Genomic DNA, 19,552 nt, shown 5'->3' with positions numbered 1-19,552 from the left:
TGGCGAGCTAAGTTGTTGCTCATTGAATCTGATCTCATGGGTGAAGTCCATGCACTTTTTATACGTGTCTTGTCGTACATTCCAGAGTAATCACCAGTGCTTGCATGCATTTGTGAGTGTACACCTGTGAGGAAAAGTAGACAGACAAGAGGCTTGCCAAAAAAACTGAATTTCTTCAAGGTTCAGGTGCACAAACTGAATATGATGAGTGCATTGGAAAGTTTGCAATGTGAAGTTTGGACTGCAGTCCTCAATTTCAATTTACATCCATGGCAAAGAGGAAAATTGGATTTATTGCTAAACCCCCTGTTCTGTAAACCTTCACTCCAGGGAGTACAACGCTTAACGATGTGCACTGTTTAGATGTCTCTTTTTCTATGGAGCTGGCGACAACATTCATGAAATTTTGGGTACAGTGTGGTTGCGTCTTGCACTGAGTGATAACTGGATAACAGTGGTAATCCAGTGAAAATTAACACCAGCATAATGTAAAATAATGGCGCTTTACAGTATACAGTTGAAACTTGATTTAACAAAGTGATGACCACACTCCAATTATTTCGTTAAATTTGGAAGTGTGTAAAATCGAGAAAGGAATTTTTCGGTTCTTCAGAATCTAAAATTGTGCATAGTGACACGCAAAATTTAGTGCGGCACCGTTTTTGCCGCTAATCCAGCCATCTGTTGCATAAACCATGAAATTACAAAAGCAACCACTGCTGCCTCTACAGAGGCAGCGGTGGTTGGAACTGCAGTGTTTAGTCCGCAGTTCCTTGCATGGGCATGGCCTGCAGCCTCGTCAAAATAAAGCTATGGCCGCAACTAGGGCGCCTAGATGTTTTAATGCGTGAGCTTTAGAGCACACGCTCGAAGAAAAACCCACCTGTGTCAAAAATTAGAAAGAAATCACTGCTTTTTTTACTCATTTATTTCAGGAAAGACTTCGTTAAATCGAGTTCAGCCAAGTTAGTTTAATTAATTCGAGTTGATGACAACATTTAACCCTATGGGTACCTGCCGGGGAATGAAAATTTCTTCGTTAGATTGAGAACTTCGTAAAATCGAGTTTCATTAGATTGAGATTTAACTGTAGTAGGCTTGTCCACACTTGTAAAAATACATCCACCTGTAAAAACAAATACCGAGTTAATTTTTATTTTTATTGGAAACAAATTTTAAAAAGGGATTTAGCTGATGCAAGGATGCTTTCTTCACTACTCATCCTTTCAACATGCCAGACACTAGATGGGCAAGTAGCAATCACTGCAAATATGTTTGTGCATTTGGTAACGAAGTAGTGATTGGTCAATTAATTTTGTAATTGCTTGTTATAAGGCCCATGTTGCTATGGCAGCAGTGCAGCAAGTGACGACAGGAGGCTAGAGCAGTTTATTCAATTTTTAAAGTGCTATCGGTTTTTGAAATAATCGTTGACGAAAAATTCAGCTTTTTCTCCTGTGGTGCCGAAAGAGGGCGTACGAAGGGTACAGGAGGGAAAGGAAAAAAAAAGAAAGAAAGAGGTGACACTTGTTCACACTTTGTTACACTGTAGGTTGGATTTCGGTTCTAATGTAGAGTGCTACATAGAAAACTGTGTGTTGCAAGTGTCACTCCAGCTCCTGCAAAACTTCAGGTTGTATTGAAAGGGTGCGTAACTAGCCTACGACCTTGCTGCACATGCCAGCATTGTCTTTTAGAGTAATAATGATGCCGAGAAAGCATTGGAAGCACAGCAAGTGCCAGCCATGCACTTGCATGCATTGGTTTTTAATGCGAGAGCATTTGTTTGAACCCTACTGTACTTTGATCTGTCTATCAGGCCTCGATACTGACCGCATCAAAAAAAGAAAGGCAGCTCTGGAATTCAGAGGCGCAAGACAATGGGCAACTGGCGGCCGCGCTGCGGGGGTCAGCTCGGGGAACCAACGCGCCTTTCAAGACTCAAGATAATGGCCAACTGGCGGGTCAACTGCATTGTGTTTGACGCTGCGAATCGGCGATGAACTGCCGTTTCCCTCACCTAGGGATCTAGGGAGCACGGAGTGTTTATAAGCGGCTGTTTGTTGGCTGCTAGGGTATGCTCGTCATCGTGCTCGACCAGCAGTGTGCTGGGTGTGTTTGGAGCTTCGTGCTTGTAGGCTGTATGCTTCGTCTTGCGTGCTCCATTTGGGAGCCACACTAGACTGTCGAATGTCTCTCTTGTTTAAAATGTAAATACTGTAAATAAACCCTGTATGCCTAAGTCCCGACGAAGAGTCAAGGCCCTCCCTACAACTCCGACTCCAGCTCTGACAGTACTCTGAATTTTCTCAGAATCAGTGGAGCTCATTTTGTATGGCATCCAAAACAGGCAGAATAGTTCCTGACTGGAACGATCACAAAGTGGGCAAAAGGCTCACGAGATTAGTTACTTCAACAACCACATTCAAGGTTTCTTTTTTTTTAATTATTATTCTGTGGCTGCTTCAGATGCTGTCTTGTCAGCTTGTCTTTTTTGGTGGTCCTCGAATTAATTAGTGATAAAACCTTGCACGACTTAAACACATACATTCAATCAATCAATCAGTAATGTTATTCATGTATCCATGTACATGGAGGTGTGAAAAGAAAAAGCTGCCGATAAGGCAGCTTGATGGGTTCTCACCCTAGTAAGTTTAAGCAGCAACCGTTTACATCAAGCAAAAGTTAGTAACAAAGAATAATGCATGGATAAGCATTTCATTCAACTAGTGCAGGTATAATAATAATATGAAGTATAAGACAAAGAAATATAATAACTTGCATGCTGGTTTATAAAAGTTGAAGTAACGTGCAAGTTTGCGAGCTATGTCATTTTTTAAGTCCGGAACCTGTTCCTGCTGTTTTTTTGTTTTTTCCTGCTTAATAAAGGGTTAACACCACCACAGCGATGTGCATCTGCTACCGATGATGACTTCGTGTATGTCCCTGGTGTGGACACCTGTAGCAACCACTCAACTCCTCTGTCAAATGAAAATGACCTTGAATGGGATGGTGACCTTTCAAGGTACGTTAAAGCTGCATTTTAGCAAACCTTCCTGTGGTAAGGGTGTAACTTGAGAAGTTGAAAATATACCATTATCTAAATTTAGCTGTTCATGCAAATTCTCCTGTTTTGCAGTAGATATGCGGGGCAGTGAAACATTGGTAAAAACAGATTCCTGAACACTTGCTGCTTAAGTGGGGCAATCGCAAGTTATCAGTGCAATGGTAACAATTTTTTAGCATGAAACTGAATGACAAAATTTGTGCCATAGTGGTCACAATTTTCAGTAGTGTACCACGACGGGAACTACATACATTATGTATTCAGGGGCGAAACCAGAATTCTTCTGTAGAACTGGGACCGGGGTTGGGGGGGGGGGTGCATTTGAGCATGAGTGTTTGTTTTCGTTATGGGGGCAGGAGGGAATTCTATCACTTCACATGTCATGGTTGTAGGAGTTGGGGGGTGGGGCGCAGTAGGACATAATCGGGGGCCAACCATCTCCCCTCGGCCCCCTTTAACCCTTTAGAGCTGCCTGTGAGTCTATTTTATGGGAAAAGGAAAATTACAATAGCACTCGAACCTCGTTATCCCGAAGTTGAAGGGGAAGCTGAAAATAATTTGTTATATCCATCACTATGTTATAATGACTGTTGCCCTTTACTACAATATATCCAATGGTATGCGTAACTTTAAACATGCAAAGGAGATTACGCCTCCGTGGCCCTCTGAACCACTACATGGCCGCTGTTGTGATCAAAATTCAATAAAACAACAGCAAAGGGCTATCCGGCGCTTGCAACACGCTACTTCTTAGCGCCTGACGCCAGCTGTTACGATAGCATCTTTATGTTCCAGTGTGATGGTCTTTCGCTTCCGCTTTCCACTTGGCTCGTTCGTATTGTTGTGAAACTGGTGAAACAGTGACGCAGTCGAAAGGAACAGCTAGCATGCTGCAATGCAAATGAAGTCCGCTGTGTTTAAGCAGCACGTAGCACACAACACACTGTGCCAGCTAGGTATGCAGCTGGGATGCTATTCTTGGGCAACCTCCTTGACATTCGGAGGTAGTTTCACTCTTGCTAGATTTCACAAACCTGTCAAAGTATACAAACGACAGAGTTGGCACAACGCCAGAAGCACTGGTGTGTACGCAGGTGCGTTAAGACCTTGAAAGCGAAACTATGTGATTCACCGCTTTCTCGTCGCTCCGCCAAGGTCTATTCACATAGGTTGCAAAGGCGAGGCCGAAAAGCAGTTTGTGCAATAGCAGTGCGACTACATGTGACGGGCAAAACACCAGCTGGTGAAAATTATGCATCCATTATGTTACTAATGAAAACATTTGTAGAAGTACAGACAATGTCATTAGAATAGGAAAATGTGAAGTCACAGGCTGTTGGCTTCCATCCGCAAACAATTATGGGTACGAAACTGTGCAGGCTTCCTGCAGTTTGCTCGTGGCGATGCGTGCTGAGATATACCGACATGGTATTACTGTATTTTACACTAATGATGTCACAACTCTTTTAGCCATGTTTTAGCTACGTCTTTACCAGAAAAAAAAAAACTACTAGTGGCCATGTGTGATGTGCTAGTGAAGATGAAAGTGTGGTTTTTGTAAGTTATTGCAATGTAGTGTTGCTTTTATCTTGACACTGAAATAACAGATGTGTGTTGGTGTACTAAAGACACATGCACATGGTACCTAATTCAAAATCTGGGTGAATCCACTGCTCTGAATTCATACAAAACTCTCAAGGCTCACCGGTGTAATACCTGCCGTTATAGAATGAAGGCGATAAATACAAATGGGTCTGTAAGTGTATTCGTGTTGAATTGTGATGCGATGTTGTGGCCAATATTCTCACTTGCCTATGCTTCATTTGTACTGTTGTTGTGTGCTCGGTAATGCAATGTGATGTGAGCTGGCGCAGTATATACCTTGTGCCAAAATATGTCACCAAAATTGTGCCAAAATATGTTGAGCGATTCCGTTCCTTCTAAAAGAAAGCCACTCCATATTTTGGTATGATTTGCTGTTTTTTCCAGAATGGCAAAAGATAGCCCATTTCTCGAAATCCTAGTGCCCTGGGGGAGTTGGGAGGGGTGGTGCCGCTGCCGCCGCCAGTGGTGATTTCAGCAAAAATGGGGTCAGTTAGCTACTGCCAGAGATAAAGAACAGGGCTGACTGGGACAGACAGTCATATTTGGTCCATCCCACTTTGCTGCTGTGCATGGTGACCTTGGCGGAAGCTAGGTATACCATGGGAGATAAGCGAACAATGCTGAACAATCCCCTTCCACTTGCCTGCCAACTACATGTCTGACCATGTGCGTGACAAGGTCATCAAAATTTTGTTCAACAGTGATATTGACTGTTCTTTTGAAAATCTTGCGGAAGACTGAACAAGGGCATATAACCTTCACAACCTTTGGCCACAATCTATTTTATTTTTGTTTTTTGCCCAGCTCTTCTTTCTTGTGCATCAAAAGTTAGCCCACGCCCTCTTTTCGCCCGGTTTGCTCTAGATTTTAGGTGGACTGTCTGTTGCAATATTACAGTAGTTGCTGTTTCCATCATCACATTTTTAATTTGTCACCATATAGGATGGGCAGCAGTGCTTGCTTGCAGATGATGCATAGGTTTCAGGGCACTTGTATATTCTTTAGGTCATTTTCAAGTGGTGTGTGTCTTGCTATCATTCTCTGCAGTGTCCAGATTGGAGGCTTTGACATGGAAACAGAACAGCTGATCTCAGAAATTGAACAGATGACTGTAGATGCCCTGAAAGAACCCTCAGGTGCTTCCAGATGACCATCTGTGCACCATCTAGACAGGTGCACCTGTTGAGGACTGTCTACTATATTTTTCTTGTGTGTGTGCCTGTTTGTGTGTTTATGTGTGTGTGCATTGGCACATACTGCTTGCAGTTATGCTTGGGTTCATCTTCTTTGAACATTACACTGTGGTTGTACTATTTGCATGAGCACAGTAGCCGACAGTTTGCCAGGCTAGCACAGTGGGTCCAAAGTTATTTGACTAGCCTGATGCAGTGCAACTTTGATCTGAAGCATAGTCATCCTTGTCAAATTCTGAGGATGTGAATATGCTCTACTTAGCCTAAAAGTTATATGTGAACTGCATTGCACCTCCTGGGCTCGTTTTGTATCACCCAGCTTGTCACCAATTGATTCGTGGTGGAAAGGGTTGCTTTATCGGTGTGTCCTTATAAGGCCAGCAGTAGTTAATACCAAGAAAAACAGGGGGGCTTTTTGGTGACTTATGTGAGGGAAAACGTTGATTTTTATTACTGTTACATTGCAGGTAAATTGTTTAAAAGCTGAATTGTACATCACGTGCAGTGCACCACTAATTGAGATACAGCTGTGATTGCGTTCCCTTCTGTGTTTGAGTGCAGATCAGTGTGTAAAAATGTGTATGATGCCATGAGAGTGTGGCAGATATTACCATGGTGGCAGATATTACTATCGTGGCAGATATTACCCATTCTCACTACCTTCATTTCTTCTAAGCTCATGGCATAGTGAGCCTTATGTAATGCAGTATCGATTCTATAGGTGCCATAATGTGTCATTCACCAGTCTGCTGTTAAATGTGACCACGGTTCACACAACACTTGCCATTCAGTCATGTGTTTTATACTTGTTGCCACGGTCAGGAGTAACATTGGTTATCACTTCTGAGGGTAGTAAGCATAATCTTGTGCATCTATTAGTGAATTATGTGAAAGGAAAAACAGCCACTGCCTAAACTGAACCAGCGGAACATTGCACGCCAATATACAGAAGTTTTGAATTTGGGCTTCATAGGCTGTACGTTTTCTCAAAAGCGACATAAGTTCATTGTGGTTTTCTTTGTTTCAGGTACTGTTGGCCTTTTCAGTATATCACCCTAAAGCCCCCATTGCCCACAACGTTTCATACAGTGTACTCTGAGAAAAAGTCACAGATCAAGCGAAGTAAAGAAAAAAAGGTTAATACTTGTTGGGTCTAATAGACCTGGAATACACTGAGGTGTTAAGGATCTTACTGTGATGTGCTTTACTTTTTATATATTCAAAAGGAGTCTATCTGTTAAGACAGTATGCAGCCATATTTTCCAGAACATTTCCCTGTATGCAAGGTATTAAGTACTGGGGCATAATGGCACATGAATAAAATGGTGTGCCTATCTGTACTGCTCCCAGAGCATTCCACTTAGCAATTTCCTCCACGGTTGTTCCATTATAACCATGTCTTGTGTCATAGTGAAACCATAAAGCCACTTCCTAGCTACCAAACCCACGCATTGCAATTTCCTTGTGTGGCCAGGGTTCACCTGGTACAAGGCTCAACATTGCAAGGCTTGAGGCACATGGTTCTTTTGATATTCAACAGTACCTTTCAAAATTTTCAGGTGACATAACCATTGTATTTTTTTTTTTCAGAAAAATATTTTTCGTTTTTTTTTTTTTTTTTTGCCGGTAGCAGCCCATCTTTCAGTACTCGGAGAAAGTTGCCATTGGGGAATTAAGTAAATTCTGGCACTGCATGCCTACACATTGCATCTGCAGCAAAAGTGCATTGCTCCATTTGTGAACATTGGACCTCAACCATCTAGCATTCTCTGCTGCATAAATTTGCTAGGGTCAGTTTTCCAACTTCCATCTTCTTGCTGTACCACTGAACAGTAAAAGTAAAAGGCTTAGAAGGCAAACACAAAGGCAAGGTGTATGAGTACCTGCTGTGCAGTGCACACACAAGTGTTACTTCGTGAGATAAAAAAGAAACTTTCTGCCAAAAAAAGGAAAAAAGCATAGCAGGCAAGTTGTTAGCACTTTTTGCTCCGAGAACTTAAACGGGTGGTTACTGCAAAAGTTGTGATACAGCAGGGTATACATACATTAGCCAGCTGCAACAGTTAAATGTAATATTTGCAATTCTCTAAAACCTGACCTGTTGGGTGTATGGGTGCTAGAGGTATGATTACAGTGTATAAGATGGTGCAGTCATCTTCTGGCACGACTTCAGCTTGTCTTCTTGCACGGCTTCAGCACTGGTGGGAGTTGACTCTGCACTCAAAGTACCAGAGCCCTTTGTAATTTCTGGTTTCTGACAAAAAGGTTGGTGATTAGATGTTGGTGCTTTAGTGTTGCCATATTTAGTACACTAGAATATGTTGATGTTTTTATTTTTAAGTTACAAGAACTTACAAATTGAAAAGAATGTTTTAACTCATATGCAAGTCAACTGACACATACAATGACAACCCATTCTTGTCTTTCGGTGTTGTGAAGGGAAGAGAGGTAAACATCTATTAGGGTTGATGTATGTACGCTTGTAATTTCCGCAGATGCATACCTGTAGTAGTGCCATGGCAACTGCCATACTGGGCTTCTCTCATCACCATGTAGCAGCATTACTAAGGCCACAGTCCTGCTACATAGTAATAGACCATTCTGGGCCCCTTCGAGACCGTTGTGTAGGGAGAAACATTTCCACTACTACTTCTCTTAGCTTTATGAAGGTCAACAGTCTACTCATACGAGTGTGAAAATCAAATTAGACAAGTTTACTTCAGTGTATGTAAAACTAGTAGCTTGTAACTTGAAATAATCTAAATCTTTGCCTTCTTATCACCTATCATAGCAGTTTATTGAAGTGTAGTGAATTGGGCTTGAGAGGGCTTTGAAATTGTGGCACTTAACTGTCATAAAAAAAATTTTTGTCTGAACTTTTGCTCATGCGTTTAAAGGGACACTAAGGGAAAATATTAAGTCCAGCTGCATTGAAAGATTCGGCGTCTGTAATAATGAATTCATCATTCATAATGAAAACAGAGCTTTTTGTAAGTGAGAAAATAACAGAGATGGAAAATGGGAGCACCGCCACCTGCTGTGGACAGTAGTACCGCTCATGTTTGAGATCGGCGCTGCTGATTCACAGAGAGTGGCTGCTATGTCCCGCCAATGCCCACTGGAAGTGGCATCAATTTTTTTTTTTTTTTGTAACCCTTGGCCGAAACCTAGGTGGGGTCCAGCCCACCCCACCAAATCGCAGGGCACTCAAAGTTATTTGAAAGAATGAACCGCCACCCCTGAGACAGCAGCCACCCACTCTGGCTCTTAGGCTCAAGTAACTGTATCCGGCATCCTGTACACAAGATCCACAGAGTGATTCATGCAAGCAGAACACCTGCAGTCACCAAGCAGTATATGCTTTGTATATAGAGCTAAATATATAATTTCTAAATGACAACAGTGGCATAGAGGGAGGCCACATATAGATTACATCAACTACGCCACTTTGCCGTGGGCTGTTCAAATTTAGGAGCAGCAGCGGGACCTGCGGCGGCAGTTTTCTACACAACAAATTTATATATGGGTGCACAAAACACAATGATAGACTTCTGGACAAATACTTTATCAATCTAGCCCAACTTGATATTTTCCTTAAATGACCTTATAACATTCAAGTTCTTAAAATGCCGCTGATCTAGGTGTCCCTTGTGAAAAAAAATCAGATGTACGTATTTTTAAAGTTGCTCATCTGTATATATGTTTTAATGTTCCTTCTCAGAAATTATTCCAACTTACCAGGTGTTCCCTTTTATGCGAAACACTTTCTTCTTCTTCTTTTCTTTCTTTTCTTCAAGAAGCAGTTTCATCTAGACCCCTGCCATTTTTGCAGATAGCAGACATTACCAGCAAGAAATGTTCTCCCATAATTTTGTGAATTATCAAAAATGTGCTAATTAACTTTTTGACTACTCACTTTAGAACACATGGTATTGTGAAATTGAAGCCAAAGAGTAGTGAAGTCATTTCTGCATAGCAGAAATCCTATAACTAGCGCCACTTTTGAGATCTATGACCTTAAACTGTGCTACGAAATACATGGGCATTGCAGTTAAGTTTCCTAAAAGCGTGTCTCCAAAAGTTGGAATGATCTTACCTGGAACGCCGAGCATTCTTTAGCAGATTTTGTGGACGGATCTCACAAAAGTAGTGATGGCTTTAAGATTTCTGCTTAGCAGGCATGACTTCGCTATTCCTTTGCTTCAATTTTGCAAATATGTGTGCCCTAAAATGAGTAATTAAAAACTTAATTAGCACAGTTTAGGTAATTAGCAAGATTATTGTCAGTTTTTTTTAATGCTAATGTCTGCCTAGTCACGTAGCATGTATGAAGTAACGGCAGGGGCCTAGATGCGACAGTTTCTTTTAAAATAAAGTGTTCTGTATAAAAAAATGCCTGGTAATGTTGGTTTGTGTTTGTGGAACTCTACACTAGCCATTATGAGAAAAAACTTCTCAACCACTCCAAATGTATCAAGAATATTGCCTCGTTTTATACTCTTTGTGTTTTCACTAACTATTGTGTGAATCCCTAACATGTAGTTATATCTATCCCATTCTTGGTTTCTTATATGTTGAATGTAGATTATGACACTCAATTAGACACAAGAGCACAGTTTAAAGGGCCCCTCACCAGGCCGCGTAGCAAGCAAATTTTGGTTATCTGCTGGAAGTTGTTACGTGCCCTCTAGGGAGCATTCTACCACAGTAATTTTTCATATTTGTTCATTAACAGACAAGATAAAATCAAGTGCCATGAACCCATGATTTCAGGAGGCGAGCGTCACCACCAACATAGACACTCTCTCCACTTGCCCCAATCTAGCTTCCGCAAGCAAAATTCCTTCCCTGTGTTCTCCCATACTGGAGCTGGAGGATCACGCGTGACACATACATCAGGGGCCACAGCCTCCTTTTTTCACTTTTTGGCTGCACGGTGCACTTCTGGTAACGGTCGTGCACATGAGCTATTGCTTGACGGTCGTGCACATGTCTTGTTTCGCACAGCGTACAATTTTGCACACTGTGGATGAGAACTCCTGATTAGCGGTGCTACACAACACACAACACTGAGGCAGACACAAGTAGATCACAGAGCATGATCATACATTGGAACACTGTAGAAAATGGCATAGTTTCATTGTCTACATGCGCGACTGCACGACATGGGAATAAGCAGACGAAACGGAAGTACATCTCTCTTGCTGCAGTACAAAAGTAAAACAAAGACACGCAGACATTCGGTTCGTAGGTTTTATTATTGCTCCGAACTTTAATTTGCCTCTTGAAGCATGAGATCAAACAAGTAACTGCTGTTGCCTTGAATAATTCTCAAAGTCGCGTGTCACTGTGAGTGACGTCGACTGTCCAGGTGGGGGTGCGGCGCATGCAAGGAGAAGGGCACAGGGCATTTGGCATGTAATGGTGTAATACTTTGCAGGCACGATCGTTACTGCGCATTGTATGCACTGCATTTGTCAGTACAAAATGGCAGGCCTAATGAGGGGCCCTTTAACATGGGAGCTGCTGAGAATGTTCCATGCAAGATCATGTTATTCTTTTCATTACCCTAAAATAGAACATGAATGATATTTATGTATGGACACTTTGCCATATACAGTTTGTTGCAACTAAAGTTGGGTGGCGCCACTCTGCACTTTCATCCATGGGTGGCCTTGTGTGAAGCCAAAATGCATTGCTAGCAACAGCCATGTGCAGTGTGCATACCACTGTCAGAAAGTCCAGCACGGCACATTTACTAAGAAAGTATGCCAGGATGAAAAAATTAAAGTGCACCATCATTGGGTGTTAAAACACTGTTTGGGTTCCATCAGGGTGCAGAGCTTGTCTGTGTGTGGACACAAGCCTTTTCAGCATTTAGACTAGCACTTAAGCTTATGCACTAAATTGCACAATTGCAAACAAGAAGAAAAACAACTTGGAATCAACTGAACCACCAATTGTATCAGTTAAGTACTATGAACTACATAGCAAAACATGATAAATGTTACACATTAGAATGGAAAAGCAGTACATAGAACAAGTGGCAGTACTCAGAAATGCAGTTGCTTTTAAACCATTTAGCTAATTAGTCGTAGCTGTTAACCAGATTATGATGCTTGCTAATTTTTTTCAAACTGTCAAGTTTGTAGTTTCATTTATACAGCTCTGAGAGTGACATTTGAGAGTGCGCCGTATTGTATGTGCACATTGTAGCATACAAGTTTCTGAAAGAACCTTCACAGCTTTCTTGGTTAGCCACAATATCAGTGCAGTATGAAGAGATGGCAGACGAGACAGTCAAGCACGAAGCAAAGCTGATTGGATGGAAGCACATGCACTAGCATCACGGGAAACGCTCCAGAAGTGAAAGATGTGGTCAAATTATTGTTTATACCTCGCTACATGGATCCGAGCTGCGTAGGTACATTCCTTGATGGGAAAGCAACGCGCATCAGGCTCCTTAGTCAGCCATGAAATTACAAATGTTTCAACTGTTGCATGTTTTGTGCGTGATCAATTTTGGACTGTACCCTTTCACGCTCGGCCAACTTCCAAAACTTGCTGTTCTCCAACCAGCCTTTCAAAACACAAGGCCACCCATGCTGGCAGGCCCATATGACCAAATATAAGAGTCCCATGCTGTGGCAATGCAAGGCGTCTGTAGTAGTTGGTGCTCCAAAAAACGTATTTTCAATCAACTACAAGTGTAGTGACATACCTGACTCATACTTAGTTTATGCTGTACTAGCAGTATTCTTTTCTTTTGCCGTTCATGATGTGAACAGTACCAGGATTGGCAAGAATGGTGATCAACTGCCTTGTACAAATTACTGGAACAATGTAGCTAGATTCTGCATTTAAATTTATTCTTTATGCATGCTGGCACTCCTCTCCACAAACATAACTGTGCCTGCCCTTGTACACACAGCAGCACTTAAGTTGTGCTGCTCAAAATTTCGTTTATAAATAAGTTTTACAATATTTTCTTTTTAATTTGTTTTTCTTTTGCTACTTATCAATGCAGCATACATTGAAGGCTCCGACTTACGGGTTACCATTCTGTAGTCTCTGAAATATGCATAGTCTGTTTTTTAATACAGCCTTATTCCAAGCTTCAGCATTTGACATAAAATGCATCTTGAAGGTAGTGTAATATATGCTAGCCCTTGAATTGAGAATTTTTGAAAGTATAAGAAACATAGTCTAGACCCTTGCTCCAGTATTTCATTCTGTTGATTGTAGCCCCTAATACATGCGTGTGGTGTTGGGACTGCTTTGCTATGCAAGCTTCTACTGTGCCACTCTTATACAGACAGTACCCAGCTTATTGCAAAGCAATTGCCATATTCGACAAAACAGCAATATCTGGTTTCATTGATCCGACGAAGAAATTAGTGAACAAATACTTAAGTGGCCAGAATATTCACGAATACATTTTGTCACACTAACAGGGCAGCTGAGCTGAATTTTACTATGGTCTTTCCTCCATGAACTTAACTATAACAACAAACATGAAGGATGCACGTCCTATCGGAAATGTTAGGGCCAGGAAAAGGTTTTACATTATTTTGTACACTTCTCTTGGTAGTGCATTCTGTTCTAGCTAAAAAAGTGTGTGGCACTTAGCTTTTCTGGCCATGCAAGTCTAATGAATGCTGTCAGATAAGAAACACACGTGACGCTGAATGGTTTCTGCTTTCTCTGTTAGCATCCCTAAAGCACTTGGCATAATGGCCATGGTTGTGGCTTCCAGCTTCAAGGACAAGCTTCTTCAAAAGCGTGGCATCTGTTATTGTTTTCATTATAACTAAATAAATTTTGATTTCAATGTTGCAAACTGCGAGAACACCCGCGTACTTAGGTTTAGGTGCAAGGTAAATTATTTAAAGTTAAAGATTTAGGTGGTCCAAATTATTCCGGAGTACCCCAGTACGGCGTGCCTCAATCAAATCGTGGTTTTGGAAAGTAAAACCTTATAATTGTGATTTCAAAGTGTGGTAGCAGTATTTTTTTTTTTCCTTTCATTTTACTCTTGCTCTTAATAACATGTTTGGTTCATATTGTCTTTCGGAATTGTAGTCACATGAAGTAATTTTTTGTAGGTTTCTTTTCCATAGCGCAGTTTCCCTCTCTCAGTCTTTGTTTCCCTTTTTAGAAAATTTACTACAGTCCTGTTACCATTATGTTAGCCATAACTGCAGTAAAGGAGCCCTGAACCACCCCTCGAGCTTGGTGAAATAATATAGTCTGCGGGTAGCATACGCTGCTGTGAACATTTCAGCAGTTTTGCTGTCGTACGCGGTGCGTGTAGCTCGCAAGTGGATCACAAGGTCTCCTTTTTCTCAAACTCTGTCTTTTCAACCGAAGGCCCTGTCCTCACTATCTTATAGATGCACTATTTCATCATTGGATGCACTATTTCGTACGCACTCTCATCGGATGCACTACCAAGGCGGAAATCGTGGCGTCTACGTTACCATCCAAAATGAAATTTGAACAGTCCGCCACGGTGACATTTGGAAGGTGGAGTGTTGTGGGCATGCCCCACTACGCCGTACCTTTCGCAATGCAAGACATTGAAGAAGGAACGAGAGCACAGAGGAGGCAGTGTTTGATTGCCAATGACTCCGCTTCTGCTGAATGCATTGGAGTACTTTTTGCAGCAAAGTATTTCTGAAGTAGCCTATTTTAACTTCAGATGCCTTTCTCCACTTCGATAAAAAGTGTTTCAGGGCCCCTTTAAGTATGCTACAAATACAAGTTCTGCTTGCTTGGATTTATGTTGGGCTGTAGTGAAATTTTGAGATGGAGTAGTCTGTTAAAAGTGTGCAAGCCCTTTCCTCTCGCCAAGATCAACCACAAAGAAGCTGTTATGCGAGCTGTGCTAGAACATCGTGGTGTACTGGCACACTCTATTTATAGTGTTGTGTTGTATGCAGTAATTCTTTGTGCCTGTAGTGTATGTGCATGCAGCAATTGCCAACAAGGTTACTGTGGGTGCATCGGACTGGGTGTCAGTCTTGACGGATCATGTGGATTTCAGTTGCACAACAGTGGTACCTTTGTGCAGATGTAGTTTTATAGCATGAAATTGCGTGTAGGTGTCAGCTTTGCTACATTAAGTGTCCTGTGTGAACCCTTTGCATTGGGAAAGGGTGTTGTAGAGGTTGCTGTGCTAGTGCAGTTCACGCCTGTGTTGACGTCTGGTCGTGATTTTGTGAGGCTGTGTATGTGTACTCTAGGCACCCTCAGTATTTAAGCAATCTTTAGGTAGGCGAGGTGGCAGGGTCTATTATTGTGAATGCAAATCATGGGAAAGGTCAACAAAGCTTAAGGGATGAAAAATCTCGATGTTCTCTTCAGTTAGCTTTAGAATGGCTGCAGAGAGTAGAGCAATGTAATGACAATAGTAACTGTACAACTGAGATGATTAGGTTGTATAACTGCAGAGGGCATTGGAGCCAACACTTGTCAGAGGGAAAATGAAACAAAACCACTACTTCTGTGTGAATTGTGTATACGAGCCCTTGAGCATAGAAGTTCTCATTGTCCTGTATTCCACCTTGCATATACCTCTCCAAGTGCGCTCGGGGGACAGCTTTCCGTGTGGCATGCAAAAGAGCTACAAAAGGGCTTTCGCAAACTGGCAAGTGCAGGCGTGCCTTGCCAGAGATGTGCTTCTGAAAGACAGAAGTTTCGGCCTGTGTATGCTGGCCTCTGGCACAGACAGATAGCCGTGATGAACTGTAACAGACTTAGCCAGCATAAAGTGAATACTACCCTGTGCATGTGCCAGTCTGTCGCACAAATTTCATGTACTTGCAGAACTGGTCTTTCAAGGTCACAGCATTGAAGCACAGATGGGACCAAACTAAAAAGCTTCCTCGGGAAAAAAAAAAAGTTTCAAATTGCCGTTTTCTGCTACTTTCTTGTGTATTTTACAGTATTTGCGCATTAATATTACCCTTGAGTGAGCCAGCTGAATCTGTGTTCTTTGTTGAAATTCTTCCTGTTGTGGACTGTGCGTGGGTTAAAATCTGGTAACTTTAAGCTTGCCAAGGATGGCAAATATGTGCAGGTTGTAAATTGTTAATTTCTTCCTTTTGTGTGGTCGACAGTAACGGGAAGTAGCATCTGTTTGCTCACTTATGCAAAATATATCCTATGTATGTTTCTCATATCATTTTAAAATGTCAAGACTTGTAGCTGTCTGTGCAAGTGTCATGCTAATTGCTTAATTAACCTTTCTCTTTGTCATAAAACTAAATATACTAGAAAGATAGAGATATCAGACAATGTGTATTATGTAACTAGGCATTGTAAAAGTCGGCACTAAGTGCTCAAGGTTTCAGCTTGCCTTGCACTCTACATATACATGTGTAACATACTACATAATTGGGCAACCTGCCAGTGAAGGAATGTGGGAAGACTCTTAGTCGTCTGCTTGCACTGGTGAACATAAAAGTTGCGATTCATTGCAATATAAATTTTGCACCGAGTATACCTTGGTCATTTGAAGTTGTGTTATATGTAATGCAATATGGTAGCTCGCTTGCATTCATAGCATATATATTGGCTGTTTTCTGCAAGAGTACCCTGATGCTTGTTTCCTGAGTGAGCTAAAATCCATAGTGCATAGCTTTGTGGAATCTCAAAAGAACTACAACAGAAACAGACTATCAAAGTGACTATCATCTCTGTACATGTGATCAAGACAAAATACCCTTGAAATCATAGCATAAAGTGCGGCCTTGCGTACACACAAGCAAGTGTGGTGTAATGTTTGGAACTCAATTTCAGTGTGTTCCAATAAAAAGCAGAAAAATATTAGAGCTGTATAAACTTTATTGTTGTGCAGACCTTTAGTGCTAACTGTTCACATCCCTTGAGAATAACCGTGTTTTGTAGTATCCCAGAATGGTAGACAGGCCTAGGAAAAAAGTGATACAACAACAGAACACAGCAGCGCATAAATAAAGTATTGATGTGCCTAGTCGTGCTCATTCATTGAATCCCAAAGTAGACTGTGTGCACAGTGCACAAAACAACGAAATTGTTTTGTTCGTGTTTTTTTTTTCTTGCTACATCAGTGGCACATCCTGTTTCTTTCACAAATGCTAGATTTTTTAAAGTGTAGAGTGGGGAAGTTGTCTTGCATGCTATGACATAGGGTTGATGCAACATGTACTTCTACAGGAACAGAACATAAAAAGTGCAGTGACTGCTGCAATAAATATGTACAGACAAAAACAGGTCAATTCATTTATAATTTCTTCCTAATTTTCTGTTTTGTACCATGTTTGTTCAATAAGCAATGTAAAAACAACAGAATCATATTTTCCCCCAAAATTGCTTTTTGCTTTTCGATATGGTTACCTTGGAGCTCCACACTCTCGGTCCAGTGGTGTTACAGTTTCTTATTATCTCGGAAAAGTAGTTAGTCTCAAGGACTTGCAGTGACCTCATTGTCTCGACATGTCTTTCCCGAAGCCAGATTTTGAGGTTTGGAAATACAAAGAAGTTGCATGGAGGCAAATCAGAAGAAAATGGGTGATCATGTAACAATGCAGACCTGGATTAGTACAATTTTTCCATTGCAACTGCAAGCCAGGCCATTGTCTCTAGGAAAGACTTCTTTTTTTCTCGGATTTCAGCTGATTTATTTGCAGCTCTTCAACCAAGCTGTTCGGAAGTATTGCACAATATTTTTTTATTTATCACCTGACCCTTCAATAAGTAGTCAGTATATTTCTTAAAAATTGCCAAGAACTCGTCATCACCTTCCCAGCTGACAAAACGGAGTTCACCTTTGTCACACACATTTGTCAGGTGCTGATCACTGTGTGTGCAATGGTGTTTCCAAGTTTCATTCATGGTCACAAATTGGCAATGAAAGTCTTGCGGATTGTGCTTAAGCATTGACACACATAGTTTTGAAGTATCATCTCGCATTCATTTTCGGTTACGTTTTGGTCGATCACCAGGCAAAGTTATGTTACACGGTGATTGAGCTTGCCATGTGAAATTGGAGCAAAAACATAATGTTGCATTATGCTCGTGCAAATTGCAGGTGAACTGAGCATTAGCATTCTGTCCTAGATACCACTCTTAATCAGTCTAGTGTATTTCGTCACATGGGATTATATGCACATATCATGCCTCTATCTAACAAAATTTGCACATTTCATTGCAATTACATATTCTATGGCACTTATGGATAGGATTACATGTGCAAACTGTAGCAAAACCCAATTGATTTTTAAGCTTTCATTTCAGTTCATGTGAAAAATATCGCACTGCTGTGTTGCGAATTGCATGTAATTTACTGTGAGGAAAGTACCGGATACTGTGAGCTGTGGCTAATCGATGACTTTTATATAAAGATGCTGTGTTGGTTGTTCATGCTGTATTGTTGTATATCTAGTCATGTTTTGTAAACGAGTCCTTGATGTCATCATTTCTGATGTGTTGAGTGCATAACAGGTATATTTTCACCATAATAAAGAACATGCTTTGTAAAAAAAAAATGAGTATGGTATTGTCATGATGCACAATGTTTCCACTGTTTTGTGCAGCGTACACACCAGTGAGCCAAATATGAGTGTTGTGAGAATGGATGACAGATGGGGACAAAGACATGCTCCAGCATATAAGAAAAAAAAATAGAGATGCAGAGACAAAAGGACAACAGAAAAGGTGGTCCAAAAGGTGGTCCTTTTGTCTCTGCACCTCTTTTCGTTTTGTCTTATGCGCTGGAATATGTCTTTGTCTAAATTCCAACTAGCCCAACTCTCTGCCTTAAAGACAGATGGGGAGCCATATGGTTCTCGGTCAAAAGTGAGAAATTATGGCTGCCCCTTCTGTGGACACCACACCCCAGTGGAGGCGTCGGTGCAAAGTTCTACAGTGCAACTTGCATTAAGCAGGCTGGTACTCGTCCAGTTTTATATGTTCATTATGAAATGCGGTGGCAGTCGCAGGCTTTCAGCGTAGTGTGTGTGTTTTGTTCCAAGTGGCCTTAGAAGCATTTCTGACTGTATTATCTGCAAGTATAATTAAGAGAGTAATGGTGCTGTCATTATAGGACACTGCTAGCTTATCATATAGGCAGCCTCCCCCTCCCCCAAGGCATCTGTGTGAATTTAATATTATATGCATTTATTAGCAAGTTTCTTTAATATCTTGCAACATCGCAAATACAATGTCAACTGTAAAAAAAATGGACTATTAAGCCTACGTTGAGCTTGGTGCCTCAAGATGCTGATTTAGGCATGGAAAAAAAAAAAATTTTACTTGGACTTTGCGTTAAGTATATGCAGGAGTGAATTTTCAGTTTGTGACAGTTAAAAAAAAATATTTGTAATGGCCTATACTAAATAAGTATACCTCAAATAACAGATGTACTCTCCATGGCTGGAAATAACGGTGAACAAGTTTTTCCAATTTTCCTGGTATGATTGTGGAACTGTGCTTCGGTCCTACAGGGTTAATTCAGAAAATAGAGTAATTCACGGTATCTGTCTCGTCTCGCCAACCTGTGCATTAATTCTATAGCATCAAATGTTCAGTAACTTGGAGGCATTTGGTCGTGCACCAGTGTTGGTACTCTGCTCATAGAGCATACCAGGTTGGATGAAGGAGCCATGATAATTGCACCACCACCTTAAAGGGACACTAAAGTGAA

The 19,552-nt window shown here is 41.2% G+C and overlaps 1 protein-coding gene across 10 annotated transcripts in view; it reads left to right on the top strand.

Annotated features, from left to right (window-relative positions):
- Positions 1 to 18,407, top strand: part of LOC135899377 (uncharacterized) — a 36,151-nt gene extending 17,744 nt beyond the window's left edge. For 3 of the 10 annotated variants that reach the window (XM_065428637.1, XM_065428636.1, XM_065428644.1), the window contains exons 9-11: positions 2,890 to 3,025; positions 5,720 to 5,808; positions 15,694 to 18,406. In XM_065428637.1, the coding sequence (XP_065284709.1) occupies positions 2,890 to 3,025; positions 5,720 to 5,808; positions 15,694 to 15,743 (275 nt within the window). In that variant the 3' untranslated portion in view covers positions 15,744 to 18,406. Of the gene's footprint in view, positions 1 to 2,889; positions 3,026 to 5,719; positions 5,884 to 6,892; positions 14,519 to 15,693 lie in introns of those variants that run through there. The other 7 variants (XR_010563609.1, XM_065428645.1, XM_065428643.1 and 4 more) reach the window with 7 other exon arrangements.
- Positions 18,408 to 19,552: the final 1,145 nt, after the last annotated feature.

Source organism: Dermacentor albipictus, chromosome 1 (genome assembly GCF_038994185.2).
Source record: "Dermacentor albipictus isolate Rhodes 1998 colony chromosome 1, USDA_Dalb.pri_finalv2, whole genome shotgun sequence".
NCBI classification, from domain to species: domain Eukaryota; kingdom Metazoa; phylum Arthropoda; class Arachnida; order Ixodida; family Ixodidae; genus Dermacentor; species Dermacentor albipictus.
The sequence above is the reverse complement of the archived record's forward strand: the minus strand, read 5'-3'. Positions and strand labels throughout refer to the sequence as shown.